This window comes from Bombina bombina, chromosome 4 (genome assembly GCF_027579735.1).
Source record: "Bombina bombina isolate aBomBom1 chromosome 4, aBomBom1.pri, whole genome shotgun sequence".
NCBI classification, from domain to species: Eukaryota; Metazoa; Chordata; class Amphibia; order Anura; family Bombinatoridae; genus Bombina; species Bombina bombina.
Window position 1 is genome coordinate 204,140,659 of NC_069502.1, and position 23,556 is coordinate 204,164,214.

The window sequence follows — 23,556 nt, forward strand, 5'->3', positions numbered from 1 at the left end:
TGCAACTTTTTTGTTTCGGAAAACCGTTAACCACAGCTCTAAAATAGCGTATAGGATTGAAGCGGAAAGGGAGATTGTGCTAGCGCAATCACGTTTTCGCTCAACTTTTAATATCAGCGAAATGAAAATTGCTTGCAAAAACACAATTGCGCTAGCACAAAATCGTTTGCGCCTCAATTGTAATCTAGCCCTTAATAAGTTGTTATTGAACCACATTGATTTGGATATTTTTCTTTCAATTATATCTCCACATGGTAGGTGTTGAGATATATATATTGATCATGGCCTTAACTGTTCCACATTTATCCTCTGGAATATTGTGTTCTTATTTTATATTACACACCAAAAGATCTGAATATGTTTTTTTTATAATAATGGTGTACTTTGTGTCATCGACAGGGGAAATGCTGTGCAGAGAGAAGGAAGAATGAGCTATGCAGAATTCGTCTGGTTCTTGATTTCGGAGGAAGACAAGAAAAACCCCACCAGGTAATACTAAAAGGTTTTTTTACATAAATATGTAATTTCCTTCTTAATACAAGGAGAGTCCACGACTTCATTCCTTACTGTTGGGAAATACTGAACCTGGCCACCAGGAGGAGGCAAAGACACCCCAGCCAAAGTCTTAAATACCTCTCCCACTTCCCCCATCCCCCAGTCATTCTTTACCTTTCGTCACAGGAGTATGGCAGAGAAGTATCAGAAGATTTCGGAGTTGTTCCGCAGGAGGGATATATATATTAAGTAGTCTTGTCAGCCTCTCAGTGAGAGCATTGACGAAAGTTAGAGTCTGGAGATGCAGGGAGAGTCTTTCTGCAAATCCATCCAGACTGCCTGCTAACAGCTCCTTAAGCAACCAGTGTTGACGAGTTTCACTGTCTGCTTTCTTCATTCAAGTCCATGTCAGGAGCGATGCTACAAGACTGTCCCACTTGAGAGGCTGTGTTTCTGTTCCACAGCACGGATTCTGGTAAGATAGTTTCAATTTTTACTTATGTTGAAATTGCTGAAGACAGGGTCACAGCGCAACTCCTTTTATCTTTGTAGAATCATGGGTTAATATCTTCTGAGGGAGGTTGTTGAACAGTGGGGATTAATCAAATGTGTTTCTTTGATTTATGCTGCTTATATGTGAGATTTTTTTTTTTTTTTTTTTTTGGGCTCATAGACTGTTGTTATGTGGTAACGGAACATACAGGTGTTTTACTTTCACTTTGAATGGTGTGCTTTTTCCCATAGCAGGGGCAGTCCTGCATTGCGCACCACGTGACCGGGTGTAGCTACACTTTTGTTTTCTCTTTCCTGGCCGAGCTAGCTGTCGGAGAGGTCGCTTCTTCTCTGGATGCCTGGGTCTAGGTGAGTGCCCCAGTCATTGGTGGTATATAGGTGCCGTTTTTTGAGAAAAATAAAAAGTAAATTTATTTGTATCCTACTGTTGTTAGCGCAAGCTATGGAGGATCCTGATATGCTTGAGGGTACTCCCTATATTCCTAATAGTAATACCTGTCTAAATTGTGAGGATGCCTTGGTGTGCCCGTCCTCTCAACTATGTTCCATATGCATCAACAAGGTTATTTTGTCTAAGAAGGTTAACTCCTTTTGTACAACTGAGCCGTCCACCTCTGAGGACTTGCCATCCCGTGAGGTGCGTGCCCATCAATCATCTTTATTGTCTCATGCAGCTTCCTGTAGCACGCTTGATCCTCCTTCTGGAGGGAGCCTTTTACCATCAGACTTTACTGCGCAGTTAAAGACGGTGGTGTCTGAGGCCCTTAGTGCTTTACCTCGCCCTGCTAAGCGCAAGCGAAAGGTTAAACATAGCTCTCCGGTCCAGGGGACATCCTGTGATTTACTTGATATGTCTGTCTTTCAGGTATCCCAGGATAGGTCACACTCTGAGTCTTCAGAGGGTGAAATTTCTGGATCGGAGTCTACCTCTAGGCCTCCAGCTGCGGAGGAGCCAGCCTTTAGATTTAAAATTGAACACCTACGTTTTCTTCTAAAGGAGGTTCTGTCTACATTAGAGGTTCCAGAGACCAAGTTGCCTGATGAAACTTTGATTCCTAAGTTAGATAGTGTGTACGAGGACAGGGTAGCGCCACTAACTTTTCCTGTACCTGTAAAAATGGCGAATATTATTAAGAACGAATGGGATAGAATTGGATCTTCCTTTTCTCCTTCGTCTGCCTTTAAAAAAAAAACTCAACTAGAGTTGTGGGGTTCCGTCCCTAAGGTGAATGGTGCTATCTCCACGTTAGCTAAGCATACTACTATCCCTCTTGAGGATAGCTCATCTTTTAGAGAGCCGATGGATAAGAAAATGGAAACTTTTCTCAGGAAAATGTCTCAGCATGCAGGATATTTTTTTTTCTTTTAAAATTGTGTTATTGAAAAGTTTTTGCATGAATAAACAAACAATCATCGAACATGAATGTATACAAGGGGTCAATCAGTAAAAAGAGAGTAAACAAATACAGATGTATACAAAGTATCACATTAGTAAAAATATTTGCATAGATACTTTTCGCTGTATCCAAACATTTATCAAACACTGATGGTATGTCACATTATCAACGGGATTCTGTAATGTATCCAATAGGAGCGCGCCTATTATGAACCTTGGTAATATTAAACACAATTACATATAACATTCTCAATTTGTATTACATTCCCAATTTATATAGTAGCCAATCCATTTAAAGTCTGTTTGCGGATCATACGGAAAAAGGTGTGGAAAAGGCTAGGGAGAAAGATAAGGGAAAAAAAGGAGTCAAAGAGGTGGGGAAGAAAAAAAAAAAGATGAGGACCCTCCCTTCTATTTTCTAGAGACTAGAGCAGCAGTGGGGAGTCTTATTGTTTATGGAGCCAGGTATCCCATATTAGCCAGTAGGTGTCCATTTGTTCAATCGAATTAAAGAAGTGTCTCTCCATGCTAGAGATGTAATCTACTACTGAATTGATTTCTGAGAGGCATGTGGGTTGAAGGGATTTCCAGGCCCGTGCAATGCACAGCTTAGTTGCAGTGAATATGTATATCCGCAATCTCCTCGACATCAGCGGCGTGTCATTTGTCATTATGTGTAGTAGAGCATTGGCAGGTGATATCGTAGCTGTAAGTTTTAAGGAATTGCATAGGTTCCTGATCTCCCCCCATAATGAGGAGAGTTTTGGGCATTCCCACCAGATGCGTAGGTCAGTGCCCGTAGCTCTGCAACCACGCCAACATAAGGGCAAGGTCTCGGAGTACATTTTAGTAAGTCTTGCTGGATTATATGCCACTTCAAAAGCACTTTGATATATACTTCTAGCATAGTGACACAGTGTATGGTCTTTTTAGTGAGTGAGATAGCGTTGTCCCAGTTGTGATCAGAGAAATTGACATTGATCTCCCTAATCCATGCTTTAAATTGCCACAGTACACCTTGGGTAAGATCTGACAGCAGTAGGTTATAATGAATTGTAAGAGGTTTAGGGTGTTTAGACCCGCTTTTCCATCTAATCTCCCATGGAGTAGGTCTCCTAACAGAATTAGTGAGAAATCCCCAGGCCTTCAAAAAGCTAAGGACTCGGAGAGATTAGAATGGAAACCAGGGTGGGGCCGGTTCAAACCTGGTAGACACCAGGGTCAGAGGCATACAGGATATTTATTTCAACCGGCAGTGGCTGTTGCCTCGGTTGCTGGAGCTGCGGCCTACTGGTGCGACTCCTTAGCTGAATTGATCGAGGTGGAGGGTCCCCTTGACGTTATCAAGGAAAGAATTAAGGCTTTGATAGTTGCTAATTCTTTTATATGTGATGCAAACATGCAGATTATTCACCTGAATGCCAAAATCGCTGGTTTCTCAGTGCAGACGCGTTGCGCTCTGGCTGAAGTCCTGGTCTGCGGACATGACTTCTAAGTCTAGACTACTTTCCCTCCCCTTTAAGGGAAATATTTTATTTTGTCAAGGCCTGGACTCCATTATCTCCACAGTTACAGGGGGCAAGGGTGCCTTCCTACCGCAAGATAAAAGGGATAGGGATCTAATTTTCGTTCCTTTCGTTCTGAGAAGTCCCAATCTCAGTAGTCTTCCTTTAAGCCTGAGCAAACCAAGAGCACTTGAAAGCCAGCTCAATCCTGGAATAAATCCAAGCAAAACAAGAAGCCCGCCGAGAACAAGTCGGCATGAAGGGGCGGCCCTCGATCCAAGACTGGATCATGTAGGGGGCAGACTGTCGCTGTTTTCAGACGCTTGGTTCAGGGACGTGCAGGATCCGTGGTACCTGGAGGTCATAGCTCAGGGATACAAGATAGGGTTCAAATCTCATCCACCTAAGGGCAGATTTCTCCTCTCAAGCCTGTCCTTAAAACCAAAAAAGAGGGAAGCCTTTCTGGGGTGCATGCGGGATCTGTACTTCGTAGGGGTCATTGTCCCGGTTCCAATAGCAGAAAGAGGTTTGGGATACTACTCAAACCTGTTTGTGGTCCCAAAGAAGGAGGGATAATATTCTGGACCTAAAGTGCTTAAACAAGTTTCTAACTGTCCCCTCTTTCAAGATGTAGACAATAAGGTCCATTCTTCCTCTAGTTCAGGAAGGACAGTTCATGACCACTATAGATCTGAAGGATGCCTACCTTCACGTTCCAATCCACAGGGACCACTTCCAGTTCCTAAGGTGTGAGTTCCTGGATCAGCACTTCCAGTTCATTGCACTTCCGTTTGGTCTAGCTACGTCCCCAAGAATCTTTACAACGGTTCTGTGAACTCTCCTGGCTGTCGCCAGAACCCAAGGTATAGCAGTAACTCCCTACTTGGACGACATTCTGGTTCAAGCGCCATCCTTTCGTCTAGCAGAGGACCATTCGGTTTCTCTTCTCTCTCTTCTTCCATCACATGGATGGAAGATAAATTTAGAGAAGAGTTCTCTCATCCCAAGCACCAGGGTAGAATTCCTGGGCACTATAATAGATTCAGTATCCATGAGGATCTTTCTAACCAACCAGAGATGGTGGAACCTAGCTTCGGCATGTCTTGCCCTCCGGACCTCCTTAAGGCCATCTGTGGCTCAATGTATGGAGGTAATTGATCTCATGGTGTCCAGCATGGACATAATTCCTTTTGCCAGGTTCCGTCTCAGACCGCTACAACTGTGCATGCTGAGGCAGTGGAACAGCGATCATTCGGATTTGTCTCAGCAGATTTCCCTGGACAACCGGTCGGGAGAATTGCTCTCTTGGTGGCTCTGTCCAGATCATCTGTCCTGAGGGACATCCTTTCTCAGACCATCCTGGGAGATTATGACTATGGACGCGAGCTTCTCAGGATGGGGAGCAGTTTGGGGTACCAAGAAGGCACAGGGCCTGTGGTCGCAGGAGGAACCCTCCCTTCCGACCAACATTTTGGAACTTCGAGAATCTGCAATGCGGGCTTGGCCTCTTCTGGGTTCGTCCCAGTTTGCCAGTTTATCAGATTCCAATCAGACAATATAATCTCGATGACTTACATCAACCATCAGGGGGGAATGAGAAGCTCCCTAGCGATGAGGGAAGTGTCTCGGATTATGGAGTGGGTGGAGGCCCACAGTTGTTCGCTGTCAGCAATCCACATTCCGGGTGTGGACAACTGGGAAGTGTATTTTCTCAGCAGACAATCCTTTTATCCGGGGGAATGGTCTTTCCACCCCGAAGTGTTTGCGGAAATATGCTTCAGGTGGGGGACGCCGGAGATAGATCTCATGGCGTCTCGTCTTAATACCAAACTACCTAGATATGGGTCGAGGTCTAGGGATCCTCAGACTGAGCTAATAGATGCATTAGCGGTGCCTTGGAGGTTCAATCTAATCTACCTTTTTCCGCCATTACCACTCCTTCCTCGAGTAGTGGCCCACATCAAACAGGAGCAGGCGTCAGTCATACCGATTGCTCCATTGTGGCAGCGAAGGACATGGTTTGCGGACCTAGTGAGGATGTCATCTTCTCCTCCATGGAGGTTACCTTGTCGCAGGGATCTGCTGGAACAAGGTCCTTTTGTTCATCATAATCTAGATTCTCTGAGACTGACTGCGTGGAGCTTGAACGCTTATTCCTAGCCAAGAGAGGTTTTTCTGAGAGAGTTATCGATTCTCTCATTCAAGCTCGTAAGCCAGTTACTCGTCACATCTATCATAAGGTGTGGAGAACCTACTTATTCTAGTGTGAAGAGCGTGGATTTCCTTGGCATAAGGTTAAGGTTGCCAGAATTCTGATGTTTCTCCAGGATGGTCTGGAGAAGGGACTTTCGGCAAGTTCCCTGAGGGGACGGATTTCGGCCTTGTCTGTTTTACTGCACAAGAGGCTCTCTGAACTTCCAGATGTTCGGTCCTTTGTTAAGGCTCTGATTAGGATCAGACCTGTGTTCAGATCTTCGGCTCCCCCTTGGAGTCTGAATCTGGATCTCAAGGTTTTGCGGGCTCCGTTAGAGCCTATAGCCCATATTTATCAAGCTCCGTACGGAGCTTGAAGGGCCGTGTTTCTGGCGAGTCTTCAGACTCACCAGAAACAGCAGTTATGAAGCAGCAGTCACAAAGACCGCTGCTCCATAACCTTTCCGCCTGCTCTGAGCAGGCGGACAGACATCGCCGGAATTTAACCTGATCGAGTACGATCGGGTTGATTGACACCCCCTTGCTGGCGGCGAGTCTGCAGGGGGCGGCGTTGCACCAGCAGCTCTTGTGAGCTGCTGGTGAAATGCTGAATACGGAGAGCGTATTGCTCTCCGTATTCAGCAAGGTCTGGCGGACCTGATCCACACTGTCGGATCAGGTCCACCAGACCTTGATAAATAGAGGCCTATGCATGAAATTGATGTTAAGTTGTTGTCCTGGAAAGTTCACTTTCTACTAGCTATTGCTTCGGCGCAGAGTATCTTAAATTGCCACCGTGCAATTTGAGCCTCCTCATCTGGTGTTCCATTCGGATAAGGCTGTCCTACGTACTAAGTTAGGGTTTCTCCCTAAAGTCGTGTCAGACCGCAACATCAATCAAGAGATTGTGGTCCCTTCTTTGTGTCCTAATCCTTCTTCTTCGAAGGAACGTTTACTTCATAATTTGGACGTGGTTCGTGCCTTGAAGTTTTATCTTCAAGCTACTAAGAATTTTAGACAAGCTTCTTCCTTATTTGTGGCATATTCTGGGAAGAGTAAGGGCCAGAAGGTCTCTTCGACTTCCTTATCCTTTTGGTTGAGGAGTCTTATCCGCTTAGATTATGAGACAGCAGGACATAGACCTCCTCAGAGAATTACGGCTCATTCTACTAGAGCAGTGGCTTCCTCTTGGGCCTTTAAGAACGAGGCCTCTATGGATCAGATTTGTAAGGCGGCCACCTGGTCCTCCTTACATACTTTTTCTAAATTTTACAAGCAGCCTTCGGGAGAAAGGTTTTGCAGGCTGTGGTGCCCTCAGATTAGGGTCCGCCTCTCTTTTTGTCCCTTCCGTTTTCATTCAGTGTCCTCTAGAGCAGGGGTCGCCAACCTTTTGGACCTAAGGGACCACTAAACAAACAAGTTTTCAATCCCGTGGACCACTATATATATATATATATATATATATATATATATATATATATACACACATACATACTGTACATAACTAGTGTAACCATAGCTAAATTTACATTATGTATAGATTTACACATTTTTAAGAATCATTTTTGTGGAATTAACTAACTGAATGACAGAACTGAGAGAATAATTCCGAATGACAGATGAAGGGTGAGTGCCAACTTTTGAGCTGCAAACAGAGGCGGAAAGTGGGAAAAATAGAATTATGTTTAAAATGATCACAAGACTTCCAAGCTACCTCCCCAGTTAGGAATTGTTCAAAGCTACTTATGATCATGGATAGACATTGGTGTCATACATTAAGTTTATATCAGAAAGCTCTCAATATGGATGTGAGCTAACCAAGACTGATGTTACTGGCAATTACTATTATACTGGTGGGATATGGCTGATCTGCTGGATGGCAATTAATGGAATTCAGGTGGAATGATTTTGTGTGCTGGAAAATTATTAGAATACAAAATAATTAATATTTAATTAAAAAAAGAAAATGGAGGGGAGAAAGACACACAGTGATGTAAGTCCATCTGAAGGAATTAGGAAAACTACTACAAAGAGACAGGTAAAGGGAAGAAAATAAATGAAATATAAGAGAGATTTTTTTTTTAAGATTTTCTTTTTTTATATACTATAATTCCACTATTTCAAGCCAAGACTGTATCAACCTCTCTGAACAGCGTGCCGGGCAGGAGGAGTTAAATATACAATCTAGCTAAGCAAGTTGAGCAGTACTACGCAACGTGCGTTGGGAGATTGTAATTTAATTCCTCCTCCGGTTTTCACTGATGTCCAGTAGGGAGTTGCGGCGCGACAAGGGTGACACCATCAGAGAAAATGAATTTCCTGCTTGATGGTGTCAGGGACCACCAGCATCTTCTCGTGGACCACCAGGGGTCCACGGACCACTGGTTGGCAACCTCTGCTCTAGAGCAGTGTTTTTCAACCAGTGTGCCGTGCCACACTAGTGTGCCGTGAGAGATCCTCAGGTGTGCCGCAGCAGACTGACAACAGTGCGGGGGTGTCCCTCTTTCAAATTTTGAAATATTGGGAGGTATGTGACAGGCTCATCAGGCGTCATTTACAACCATGACATTGACATTCATTCACAAACAATGATTATGATTGTTTGTGAATGAATGTCAATATATCATGTATGGTTTGTAGGAGGCATGGCATGACAGCACAGTGCAGTGTATATATATATATATATATATATATATATATACACTGTATATATATATATATATCCTGTATTAGGCTACAATGTGTGATTTTGTAAGATTTTGGGATGGTGGTGTGTCAGAGGATTTTTTAATGTAAAAAAGTGTGCCACGGCAAAAAAAAGGTTGCAAATCACTGCTCTAGAGCTTGGGTATATGTTTCCCAACAGTAAGGAATAAAGCCGTGGACTCGTATTAAGAAGGAAAACATAAATTATGCATACCAGATAATTTAATTTCCTTCTGTACAAGGAGAGTCCACGGCTCACGCCCGTGTTCGCCGATAGGCGCCCCCCTAAATTATAATTTTCTTCTGGCACGTTTTATACCCTGATATTTCTCCTACTATTCCTTGTTCCCTCGGCAGAATGACTGGTGGATGGGGGAAGTGGGAGAGGTATTTAAGCCTTTGGCTGGGGTGTCTTTGCCTCCTCCTGGTGGCCAGGTTCAGTATTTCCCAACAGTAAGGACTAAAGCCGTGGACTCTCCTTGTACAGAAGGAAATTTAATTATGTTTTTGTGTAACTCGTTGTAAAGTTAAAAAAAATTTTTCCAGCAGACAGTTGCAAATCTGCAGGTATTGTAAGTACAAGCTATGGGATAGTAAAGAAAAAATATAAACAGCCATAAAAGAATAAATATTCCACATTGATAAATCATAGATTTCATGTAATTTATTTTCAGAATAAAAAAGTGGTGGTAACATTCCCATCCTTGTAGATATATCATACCTGTAAATAAATAGATGTTTGTGTCTGTGTGTTTTTGTGTGTGTATGTTGAACTGTTTTTAATATGTATATTGCAAATGACAAAAATATTCTTTGAGGAACAATAATGTGTGCTTATTAATATATATAATTTGCTATTATTACTATTAGACTGACACAAGTACAGAAGCATAAAATGGGTGAGCTCTTTTAGGCGTTAGAAAGTGTAAACATCTAGTGACATTGCAATTAAACAGTGGTACTCACTGCTGAATTCCCCTTTCTGGAATGGACCTAACTCCAGTCTATTAGGGCTTGTATTACAATACGACTTAGTATGTACAGTTAAGCTCTCTCCGTTTACACATATACAGACATCTGTCTTCACTATATCCCTGATGCTTGTGCAACCTCAAAGCAACATTTACTCATCAGAAGACCATCACTTTTCATGTTAAAAAACAAAGCTAATTAATACCCTGCTGGCTTATGACACATTTCACTCTTTAAACCGAGGTGACTTATATCCATTTAGAATGGCAAATTTGATCTTTAGTGTCTTTAGTATAAAGTTTTAGACTATATTTATGTTAGCAGGGTAAGTGAATAACAAATGTATTGCCCAAACCCAGTACTGGAGTCTGTTGAAACTATAAAGTGGTCACTGTAACCACAAAACACTTCTAAATATGAAGCCCTTCATTTGTGCTCTCTTTACTATAAGAAGTTGTATACACATTGTATATGCATGTGAGGCTAAAGTAGGATGCCTGTTACTCCTGTACAATACATCATGGGAGTCTATTCCAATCCATCAGATGAGTTTTGTGATTCTGCAAATCTTTTCACAGGTCTATTATATTCAAACCAGTCCAGTCCATTAGAAATACTATTTTAAGTGGTTTTCTGATACCTTCTCAATGCAAAAACTTTCCCAACACTTTTGGATAATTCAGCAATTATTTCCAATATATCAGAAAATGCTTTATATAGTATTATTATTAATATTTATTTCTGTAGTTAATTGCGCACATATTAAATTGATATTATTTAGTGGAAAAAAACTGCATTGAAACACATTAGGCAGTCGCCATCCATATTGAATTATTTTTCCGTCATGTTTTACTTTTGTATTAACCGTGTACATGGACGGATTTATAATGGGATCATATCTGTCCACTGAACCCACACAGCATTTGATAGGGTGACACATAGGAAGAGCATATTCCTACTGTTGTTTTTTAAGAAATGTTGCTCATATGGGGTCCATCAGCTGGTTATCAGCATGCCGTCATGGTAAACTTCAATCTAATAACTTTTAATCTTTGAGACTGCTTACTATGGTTGGGTTTAGATTGTAGTGTACTGAGAAATGGGAGTAGGGTAATTTCATTCTTGGACACAGAGTTCACAATGTCTTAACTCACCCTACTATTATAGTTAGCTTCTGTGCAGATCTAAGCTGAAACTCCCATAAAAAACACCCGAAAAAAACAGCTTTTTAATAGTGTCCACATGCTTAACGAGTTGGAATATTAGAAAAACAGATTTCCATGCTATATTCTATTTGTAATTTGGATGGCTTAGCTAATTTAAATTGCTGCACTAATGGACTAGAAAGATAACTAATATCCATCAAAGTTGCACAGCAACCTCAATTAGATTAGACTAGAGACCATTTACCTCGCTATGGTGTGTGACCTACTACAGTGCTGCATTAATATAATAAGAATATGTTTGTATTTAGTCAGCAGTAGAAAATGATGCAAATTAAGTTATTTATTTGTGTGTCCATTATCAGCATTGAGTACTGGTTCCGTTGCATGGATCTGGATGGAGATGGAGTTTTGTCCATGTATGAGCTGGAATACTTCTATGAGGAACAATGCGAGAAGATGGAAACCATGGGAATTGAGCCATTGCCTTTCCAGGATCTGCTTTGCCAGTTACTTGATCTGGTGAAACCAGAAACAGAAGGTATAGTGCTTTGGACTTATTTTATATGCAGAATCAACCACTAGAGTGTGATAGACAGCAGCATTTGGCTCTTTTCGGTGCAGGATGTTATGTTGTGAAAGTGCAGCAAACAAAGATCTGGATTTGCACAGATCTTTGTGTGTTGCACTTTCACAGGAAGAAATCCGTCTCCAAAAACAGATAAATGTCACTTGCGACAGCCATTTTTGTCATTTGTTTGCTAACAATGTTCATAAATGCACATACAAGTTATCATCCTCTAAGCTCACCGTACATAGGACATGATGCCATCTTCCTGGGTGTTCCCTGCCAATGCAGGACCCCACTATTTCCAGTGTGGAGTCTCAAACCTTATTATTAGTAGTTGATTGCTATAATTACCTACATAATGTATTTACTGTATAGAGGGCACATGAGGGGTCTCGTACCACTTTTGGGTAAGAGGAGATCGTCATAGGAATTGCAATCACCAGTCTAGTAGGTGTCTTTTACAGGGCCCTGGTCTTTTACAATGACACAATACATAGACAGACTTTTATTATATTTACCCCTTACCAAATAAATATATATTATTATAAGACCCTTTTTTTTCAGGAAATTAGATACCATGATTCAAATAAGGAGTTTCATATCCTTATAGCTATCAGATGATGGGCAATAATAATGTAAAGTAATAATGCTCACCTGGCAGCAATCGCTAACCTCATTTTGCTCTGTTGTTCCCTATTTTTCTAAACTAATAAAACTATTTCAGGAATCAAAATTAATGGGCGAACTGGATGAGTGTAAAAATAAATATTTTGTAAAATTATATATATATATATAGATGGTTTTTGGGCAACTATTTTATATTTGTTTTTAATATTTGTTGCCATGCTAATTCAGTTTGTAGATAGGTAGGAACATGCATACATTGTCAAAATATGTTAAGGTGGGAGCATGTTCGTACTGTGTTCCTTTGAGGACGCATATCCAGGATCTCTAGAGGAATTTTTTTGAATCTACCGGTTTTTAGAAATACCAAACAGCATCAAACTCAGTTCAGTTTAAATTATCAAATATCCTTTGAGAGAGGAACAATCTCAGCTACTATTTGTTGTTTTAATTATCCTGGAGCCAATGTTTGGACATCTAAGGTCTTAAGCGGAAGTTTACTATAAGGCAACATACCCTAACCCACCTTCTCCCCCCGGACACTCAGGTAGCCTTGTCACCCTTGGATCTTTCTACTACAGATATCTACATTGCATTGTTTATACCTAAGATCACTATTAATTCTGAAGCAATATAATAATCAGATGGACAAGATGGCGGCCATGTGGAACATAGATTTCATGCAGCGCATAGATGGTCATTTCTCCAAATTAGAAACCTTATTCCTCTCCTTACTAGAGAAAATGCCTGTCGACTACATATTAAACAGGATTGAAAAAGAACCTGCCGCTATAGCTACACTAGAAATGAAGCAGTAACACAACAGCAGAGTTTTGACCGATACTGATCAGTATAATACCATACCTGGAGGTCGCATGCAAGAAGGCTCTTTAATTAATACGATCCATTGCTCTCAGAAGCTTCAACTGCCCTATGATCAAGCAAATGGCTCTCCTGACAACTTTATGTAGTTTGCGACGGCAACCGCAGATGGAGGAAACAGCACTTTTGCTCCCCAATCAAAGGCAGGCCAAGATCACAAATCCAGAACATATCCCTCGCAATGGACAAAAAATAAAATGGAAAAAAGTGTCTTTTTTGCAACAATGGAATCATTTTGGTCTTTATCTAAAGTTAAAACTATAATACATGAACAAGATTAATACCACCTATATCTTACTGTGAATAACACATACAATAGGACAAATCACTGGATGGAATATTTTGCTTTCCTTAACCTTTTTCAAACAGGAAAATATACCCAGATAATGGATAATACCGGGGATCCGCTAACCAAATCATACTACATTAAAGATTTCTTAAGCTTAACCAGTAAGTTTATGTAAAATTAATCTATTGTAAAAGATTTTCATAGTAGCCTAAAAGATAATATCACATGTATATTAACATGTTAAGCTAGCCTTACTTATATATATATATATATATATATTTTAGTTTATAAGAACAACAATAGGTGCCACTGGAGACCCAAAGTCACCAGAGCACAGTTAAGAGGCGCCTAAGGCAAGAGTGAAACAATATAGGTTCTGGTTAGTAAAGCACTTTAACTAGATAATACCAGAGAGATAATACTAGCAATGAGGGGTATAGATAACAACAATGTTTGATGAGCAATGGAGATCCTATTAAAAAACAATAAGAAACAATATAAGGGTGATATGATTTGTATTAGTCCAATCAATATGGTGAACTTATCTAATCCAACAGAGTCCAAGAGTGTGGCCCAAAAGGTGTGTGCAGTGGGCAAAATTCCAGATGAAGGTAGGCCGCTCCTCCTGAGTGTTATGCCAGGAACACAGATGAATAATCTAGAACAAATTAGATAGAGGGCGCCACATGGTGCAGATCATATGAGGTAAATATAACACAGCGATATGATGGTAAGAATCCTACTCACAGATTGTAGCGCACATAAAAGTGGCCACATGGTGCAGATCATATGAGGTAAATATAACACAGCAATATGATGGTAAGAATCCTACTCACAGATTGTAGCGCACATAAAAGTGCAGAAAACGCGGTCCGGAACCACACGTCGTCCGGTCGACCACAATGGATGGAATTACACAGATGGAGATCCTCGTCTCACCAGGGAGAGTCCAGGGAAATCCAAGGAGGTGGAATGGATATGGAACTATGCACCAAAGTTCCAGCCAAATGCTCAGGGGGGACCAGGATAAGTTCACCAGACCCAAGCCCAAGGATAAAAAAGGATAACCGGCAGCAGATAGAGAGTTAAAATATATAAATGGTTTAATAACAATGATAAAAACAACAGCAACGCGTTTCTCAGTGATACACACTGTTTCATCAGGCTATATTTTAGTTTAGAGAAAATACACAGTTGCGGCGTTTACCGGTCCTTCAGGGAGCGAGTCTGGCAGCTTGAGTAGCGTTGCTTCAGCGTGTGACGTAGGATCCGTTGTTTGCAGCAGCTTCTGGCCTCAAATCCGGAAGTAGGGAGCCCAGCCGACACGCCTCTGTCCAGGGCGTAATAATAAGTTCAAAGAGTCCCCACCCACGAATTCTTATATTTTAGTTTAGTTTAGTTTACCCGATTTTATCTTTATTGTTTTTTACTATATTGCTTTTTGTTCCTCTTCATTGTCAATTTCCGTTGTTGTCTGAAATTAATTTTGTGAAGTAACGTATTCAAGATAAATCTTCCATAGCACCACAATGCTTCAATAATAGACCACTCAACAACTTGTATTTCTTTTATTGTATATATTTTATTGTACAAGTTAGCAAATTCAATAAGAACATAAAAAAAATGACTTATAATTACCTCATGCAAAGTGAAGATCCCACACTTCTGTATTGATGTTACTCAATTGGACTCATAATAACTCATTAACAAAGGTCAGTAATAAAAATCATCCCAATGCTGGTAAACAACCTCCAAAACAATATTGGCAATCATTGATCAAACCGAACAAGAGATCCATAAACTCATACTTAGGATCAGATTTTTTTTCCTCACCACATTGCTCATCTAGCTTCAGAATTTCACAAGATGTTTGTTTAAGTGCACAAATAGGTTCACCCACACATTAAAGGGACAGTTTACTCAAAAAATGTCTCCCCTTTAATTTGTTCCCAATGGTCCACTTTACCTGCTGGCGTGTATTAAATTGTTTACAAGTATTTCCATTACCCTTATAATGGCATTTGAAATAGTTGAATTAGCCTGTGGTATCCCCACCCATCCTGAAAGTTTTTGGCCTCAAGGCCAAGCTTTGTTAACACAGCCAGTAGAAGAAATTACACTCCCAGTGGGTTATAGAAGACATAAGGTAATAAAATATTAATTTTCCATTGTTCTCTCCAAGTATTGGTGTGTGGTTTACGGACAGATATAAGATAAAGAAGCAGGTATATTTATACAATGTGATAAAGTAATGAGATCTGATTATGCCTACAAGCTCAACCCATTTTTATTGGGTTGTGGCTTCAAAACACAAAATCAGCTAATTCATATACACATATAAGTCTCAAAAAAGCAAATCTTATACATTTTTTACTCTGCAGCTGGTAAAAAAAAAGTAATTGGAAACACATTAAGGGAAAAACAATTTTATAGTATACTGTCCCTTTAAGACATTTCTTGTAGTAATGTGTTTAATGTTATTGTTTTAAATAAGAGCTCATTAGAAGAATATTCATAATTTATAATAAAGTGTAAAGAAAAAGAAGCATTATATTGGCACACTTACAGGTTATATCACCATGGAGAATAAGGTGGTGAAGAATGGTATGTGTACAGAGAATACAATAATTCATTCATAAAACATAACATTTATTAATCATATAAACATAAAAACTGTGGACCATGCCACCATTTAAAAACAAATATAGATGAAATGTATGTGATTGTGTTTATTTAAAAATGGGTATCATATAGTGAGCACTGCTATTCCTCCTGAGTCAGGCAAAACACCTGGAGGTCAATTATTTTAATATTTATAGATCGTAGGTGGAAGAATACAGATTGTGTGTGTAGACACAAATAGGTAACCAAAGATTGATTATCAATATGGTTGCTAAATAAGTTAAATCCCAAAAGCAATACTATAAAGTTAAAAATGTCAGAATAATTCTGCACCCAATTATTTCTTATTATGCTTATCAGGGAATATAACATATATAACTGATTGCCATCAAATAGTCTGTGTAATTGTATTACTTATATTTGTGTACAGGGAGTGCAGAATTATTAGGCAAGTTGTATTTTTGAGGATTAATTTTATTATTGAACAACAACCATGTTCTCAATGAACCCAAAAAACTCATTAATATCAAAGCTGAATAGTTTTGTAAGTAGTTTTTAGTTTGTTTTTAGTTATAGCTATTTTAGGGGGATATCTGTGTGTGCAGGTGACTATTACTGTGCATAATTATTAGGCAACTTAACAAAAAACAAATATATACCCATTTCAATTATGAAACCAATATAACATCTCAACATTCACAAATATACATTTCTGACATTCAAAACAAAAACAAATCAGTGACCAATATAGCCACCTTTCTTTGCAAGGACACTCAAAAGCCTGCCATCCATGGATTCTGTCAGTGTTTTGATCTGTTCACCATCAACATTGCGTGCAGCAGCAACCACAGCCTCCCAGACACTGTTCAGAGAGGTGTACTGTTTTCCCTCCTTGTAAATCTCACATTTGATGATGGAGCACAGGTTCTCAATGGGGTTCAGATCAGGTGAACAAGGAGGCCATGTCATTAGATTTTCTTCTTTTATACCCTTTCTTGCCAGCCACGCTGTGGAGTACTTGGACGCGTGTGATGGAGCATTGTCCTGCATGAAAATCATGTTTTTCTTGAAGGATGCAGACTTCTTCCTGTACCACTGCTTGAAGAAGGTGTCTTCCAGAAACTGGCAGTAGGACTGGGAGTTGAGCTTGACTCCATCCTCAACCCGAAAAGGCCCCACAAGCTCATCTTTGATGATACCAGCCCAAACCAGTACTCCACCTCCACCTTGCTGGCGTCTGAGTCGGACTGGAGCTCTCTGCCCTTTACCAATCCAGCCACGGGCCCATCCATCTGGCCCATCAAGACTCACTCTCATTTCATCAGTCCATAAAACCTTAGAAAAATCAGTCTTGAGATATTTCTTGGCCCAGTCTTGACGTTTCAGCTTGTGTGTCTTGTTCAGTGGTGGTCGTCTTTCAGCCTTTCTTACCTTGGCCATGTCTCTGAGTATTGCACACCTTGTGCTTTTGGGCACTCCAGTGATGTTGCAGCTCTGAAATATGGCCAAACTGGTGGCAAGTGGCATCTTGGCAGCTGCACGCTTGACTTTTCTCAGTTCATGGGCAGTTATTTTGCGCCTTGGTTTTTCCACACGCTTCTTGCGACCCTGTTGACTATTTTGAATGAAACGCTTGATTGTTCGATGATCACGCTTCAGAAGCTTTGCAATTTTAAGAGTGCTGCATCCCTCTGCAAGATATCTCACTATTTTTTACTTTTCTGAGCCTGTCAAGTCCTTCTTTTGACCCATTTTGCCAAAGGAAAGGAAGTTGCCTAATAATTATGCACACCTGATATAGGGTGTTGATGTCATTAGACCACACCCCTTCTCATTACAGAGATGCACATCACCTAATATGCTTAATTGGTAGTAGGCTTTCGAGCCTATACAGCTTGGAGTAAGACAACATGCATAAAGAGGATGATGTGGTCAAAATACTAATTTGCCTAATAATTCTGCACTCCCTGTATAGTTAAAGTGATTATATAATATATTGAGAAACGTAACTGCTCCACAATATCTACTCAGCTAGATAAGCCGGTACCGTAGCAATACTATATAGATTACAGACAGGGAGGAACAAAATAGCTCCTCTACGTTATCCTAACCTATTATCAAATGCCAACGTGTTCCTTTGGCATATAGTACCAGCCACTAGCTAAAGTGCTTAGATAAATCGTATTATATAATTACACAAGTATTTGCCACTGAAGCCAACGTTAGTTAGATAATTGCCCAACCACGATATATTTTCACTATAAGAGAGCGCACCCCCGTAGGGGAAAATACTAGTTGTTTACGATTAATATCAATGTTTTAGAAATTGTTAGGTTCAAATCAAGTTATAAGCAAATATTGCCAATAAAAGCCAACGTTAACAGCTACGATTCTATAGAGGATCTATAATTTAAACAAATTTATCAGCGAGGAGGAAAAGCAGTGCGAACGCCTGACGCGTGTTTCGCATCTGCTTTGTCAAAGGCCCTGTTGTTAACAGCCAGAACACAGGGTTGAATACATTTTATTAAACCACTATAATATGAGACTCTTGATCCTTATAGACTATTAAGACCTTATAGTCATTTTTCTAATCGTAACATATCTCCATTTACAATATCTTAAAACGTAAGTCTTCAAAGCAAGCTTAAAATAGAAAACTTATATGTTTTACTATTACATCACTATATTCATGATGTACTCACCTAAATATCTCCTAAAACAGTGTTCCCCCAGTTTATAATTATTTTATACCAAATATGCGGCTAGATTACGAGTTTTGCGGTAAGGTAAAAAAGCAGCATTAACGGGTCCTAACGCTGCTTTTTCACTACCGCTGCTATTACGAGTCTTGCAGGTTTAGGGGCCCCGCACACCTTTTGGCCTTACCGCAAACCAACTTACGTAAACTTTGTAAACCCTTTTTTCTATGGGACTTCCATAGCGCTGCTATTATGAGTTTGTCCTGGGAGGCCAAAAAGTGAGCAGTACACCCTCTACCTCCAAGATCCCATAAACTACCTATTAACCCCTAAACCGAGGCCCTCCCACATCGCAAACACTGAAATAAAATGATTAACCCCTAATCTGCCGCTCCGGACATCGCCGCCACTATAATAAACATATTAACCCTTAAACTGCCGCACTCCCGCCTCAAAAACACTAATTAAATATTATTAGCCCCTAACATCGCCGCCACCTACATTATATATATTAACCCCTAACGTCGCCGCCACTATATTAAATTTATTAACCCCTAAACCTAAGTCTAACCCTAACACCCCCTAATTGAAATATAATTTAAATAAATCTAAATAAAATTCCTATCATTAACTAAATTATTCCTATTTAAAATTAAATACCTATAAAATAAACCCTAAACTAGCTACAATATAACTAATAGTTACATTGTATCTAGCTTAGGGTTTATTTTTATTTTACAGGCAAGTTTGTATTTATTTTAACTAGGTAGAATAGTTATTAAATAGTTATTAACTATTTAATAACTACCTAACTAAAATAAATACAAATTTACCTAACACTACACTGCAATTAAATAAATTCCCTACATTAAATAAATTAAATTAGCTAAATTACAAAAAAAAACACTAAATTACAGAAAATAAAAAACAAATTACAGATCTTTAAACTAATTACACCGAATCTAATAGCCCTATCAAAATTAAAAAAAGCCCCCTCATAAAAAAAAAACCCTAGACAAAAATCCTAGAAAAAATCCTATTGATCAGCCAATAGGATTGAGCTGACATTCTATTGTCTGTTCCAATCAGCCAATAGAATGCAAGCTCAATCCTATTGGCTGATTGGATCAGCCAATAGGATTGAAGTTCAATCCTATTGGCTGATTGCATCAGCCAATAGAATTTTTTCTACCTTAATTCCGATTGGCTGATAGAATTCTATCAGCCAATCGTAATCTAAGGGACGCCATCTAGGATGACGTCACTTAAAGAGATATTCATTACGAAGAAGCCGTCGTTTGAAGAGGATGCTCCGCACCGGATGTCTTGAAGATGGACCCGCTCAGCGCCGGAAGGATGAAGATAGAAGATGCCGTCTGGATGAAGACTTTTGCCCGTCTGGAGGACCACTTCTGCCGGCTTTGTTGAGGACATCTTGCCGCTTGGATGAAGACTTCTCCCGGTAAGTGAATCTTCGGGGGTTAGTGGATTTTTTTAATGGTGTATTCGGTGGGTTTATGTTTTAGGTTAGGGCTTTGGGCCTGCAAAATAGCTAAATGACCTTTTAAGGGCAATGCCCATCCAAATGCCCTTTTCAGGGCAATGGGGAGCTTAGGTTTTTTTAGTTAGTATTTTATTTTGGGGGGTTGGTTGTGTGGGTGGTGGGTTTTACTGTTGGGGGGGGTGTTTGTATTTTTTTTTTTACAGGAAAAATAGCTGATTTCTTTGGGGCAATGCTCCGCAAAAGGCCCTTTTAAGGGCTATTAGTAGTTAAGGTTAAGGCTAGGGGTTTTTTTTATTTTTGGGGGGGCTTTTTTATTTTGATTGCTATTAGATTAGGTGTAATTAGTTTAAAGATCTGTAATTTGTTTTTTATTTTCTGTAATTTAGTGTTTGTTTTTTGTAATTTAGCTAATTTAATTTATTTATTGATTAGGGGTTAATAAGTGTAGGTAGGTTGCAGCGACATTGGGGGCGGCAAATTAGGGGTTAATAAATATAATGTAGGTGTCGGCGATGTTGTTGGCAACAGATTAGGGATTAATAAATATAATGTAGGTGTCAGCGATGTCGGGGGCGGCAGATTAGGGGTTAATAAGTGTAAGATTAGGGGTGTTTAGACTTGGGGGTTCATGTTAGGGTGTTAGGTGTAAACATAACTTTTGTTTCCTCATAGGAATCAATGGGGCTGCGTTACTGAGTTTTACGCTGCTTTTTGGCAGGTGTTAGACTTTTTCTCAGCCGACTCTCCCCATTGATGTCTATGGGGAAATCGTGCACGAGCACGTACAACCAGCTCACCGCTGACTTAAGCAGCGCTGGTATTGGAGTGCGGTATGGAGCACAATTTTGCTCTACGCTCACTTCTTGCCTTTTAACGCCGGGTTTGTAAAAACCTGTAATACCAGCGCTGCATGTAAGTGAGCGTTAAGAAAAAACTGCTTGTTAGCACCGCACAGCTCCTAACGCAAAACTCGTAATCTCGCCGATGGCTAATTAATTATGTTATGTTACTGCCAGAACACAAAATTCAAATTATGTTACTGCCGTCTGGATGAGGACTTCTGCCCGTCTGGAGGACCACTTCTGCCGGCTTTGTTGAGGACATCTTGCCGCTTGGATGAAGACTTCTCCCGGTAAGTGAATCTTCGGGGGTTAGTGTTAGGATTTTTTTAATGGTGTATTCGGTGGGTGTATGTTTTAGGTTAGGGCTTTGGGCCTGCAAAATAGCTAAATGACCTTTTAAGGGCAATGCCCATCCAAATGCCCTTTTCAGGGCAATGGGGAGCTTAGGTTTTTTTAGTTAGTATTTTATTTTGGGGGGTTGGTTGTGTGGGTGGTGGGTTTTACTGTTGGGGGGGGGTTTGTATTTTTTTTTACAGGAAAAATAGCTGATTTCTTTGTGGCAATGCTCCGCAAAAGGCCCTTTTAAGGACTATTAGTAGTTTAGTTTAGGCTAGGGTTTTTTTTTATTTTTTTGGGGGGGGGTTATTTTGATAGGGCTATTAGATTAGGTGTAATTAGTTTAAAGATCTGTAATTTGTTTTTTATTTTCTGTAATTTAGTGTTTGTTTTTTCTAATTTAGCTAATTTAATTTATTTATTGATTAGGGGTTAATAAGTGTAGGTAGGTTGCAGCGACATTGGGGTGGCAAATTAGAGGTTAATAAATATAATGTAGGTGTCGGCGATGTTATTGGCAACAGATTAGGGGTTAATAAATATAATGTAGGTGTCAGCGATGTCGGGGCGGCAGATTAGGGGTTAATAAGTGTAAGATTAGGGGTGTTTAGACTCGGGGTTCATGTTAGGGTGTTAGGTGTAAACATAACTTTAGTTTCCCCATAGGAATCAATGGGGCTGCGTTACTGAGCTTTATGCTGCTTTTTGGCAGGTGTTCGACTTTTTCTCAGCCGACTCTCCCCATTGATGTCTATGGGGAAATCGTGCACGAGCATGTACAACCAGCTCACCGCTGACTTAAGCAGCGTTGGTATTGGAGTGTGGTATGGAGCACAATTTTGCTCTACGCTCACTTCTTGCCTTTTAACGCCGGGTTTGTAAAAACCTGTAATACCAGCGCTGCATGTAAGTGAGCGGTAAGAAAAAACTGCTCGTTAGCACCGCACAGCTCCTAACGCAAAACTTGGAATATCGCCGATGGCTAATTAATTATGTTATGTTACTGCCAGAACACAAAATTCAAATTACTGCTAGCCTTAAATGTAGTAGTTCACAATATAATACTAGGATTCCTACGATCCAGGGGAGGTGCGCTAGTGTAATGGTGAAGATAGTTAGAATCACTCTTCGTCATATCAAAGAAGATAGAGTCCTATGGTGAAAAGAGGCACAACATAGGATAATAAAGTAGATACAAAGTAGCCTGTGGGTCAGAGCCCCCCTCCAAAAAGCTACTCACAAGTGAAACGGCACAACCAGAGTGCCTATCCAAGCAGTACAGGACCAAAGAGTCGCCCGAAAGACTCAGGTGCGATGCCCGGACTCCAGCGTCAAGTTGCGTCAGGGATTACAGCAGTGACTGGCCCAGCGTACTCGCAGAGTGTCAGGGAATCCTAGGCTCACAGCCAACCAGAAAGACGTATAGGTAGGCACGCCTAGATGACACAGGCTCAGGTAGGTCCGCAATCAGGATACAAACAAAACGGAGCAGGTAGTAATAGTAAAAAGTGTGAATTTTATTAACCACACTTAAATAACAGCAACGCGTTTCTCAGTATATAAAAATTGCTGTTTCATCATGCTGTAAGTTACACCTGAGGAAGGGGCGTGGCCCTGAAACTAGTAGTGGTAGCGTATACACAGAGTCTGGCCAGGCAAGTGTTTGCAGTTTCTCTCGCTCTTCATTTATCAGAGTACTATATGATTTTTAGTTTTTTAAAAGGTTTTTATACTTGTGATTTAATACTGCATATTTGTATGTTGTAAAATTGTATATTGTATGAAAGTGGGGACAATAGTGCTCCATTTCATCTCATAAACTTTAATTTGCCCTCCATTGTGTAAATAGTTTTTTAACCTGTGTGTTAGGACTATATACATTAGCAACATTTAATACTATTGCTTTGTGAATAGGTATATGTTATATATTTTTAAATGTTCTAAGACATGGTCTGTCAGTAAAATATAGTGTTTTTTTCTACACATTGTGTATTTCTAGTTTATATTTGCTGTTTACAGCGCTGTTTATATACTCTCATACAACCTTTCTTGTTCCTAAAAACATCTGCAGTTTAGCCCTTAATCAAGTGATTAGATACCTAGTATATACTAGTGGCATAAAATCTTTAGCTGATTGCAACTAAGTAACTAAAATATACATTTCTCAGTGTGTGGTGATCTCCTTTCTCTTGTTAAGTGTATTCAGTCCACGGATCATCCATTACTTATGGGATATATTCC

General features: G+C 40.0%; 1 protein-coding gene across 2 annotated transcripts in view; it reads left to right on the forward strand.

Moving 5' to 3' along the window:
• The window catches only part of PPP2R3A (protein phosphatase 2 regulatory subunit B''alpha), a 703,244-nt gene that overhangs the window by 650,537 nt on the left and 29,151 nt on the right, over positions 1-23,556 (forward strand). For both annotated transcript variants that reach the window (XM_053709750.1, XM_053709751.1), the window contains exons 12-13: positions 400-489; positions 11,309-11,484. In XM_053709750.1, the coding sequence (XP_053565725.1) occupies positions 400-489; positions 11,309-11,484 (266 nt within the window). The remainder of the gene's footprint in view (positions 1-399; positions 490-11,308; positions 11,485-23,556) is intronic.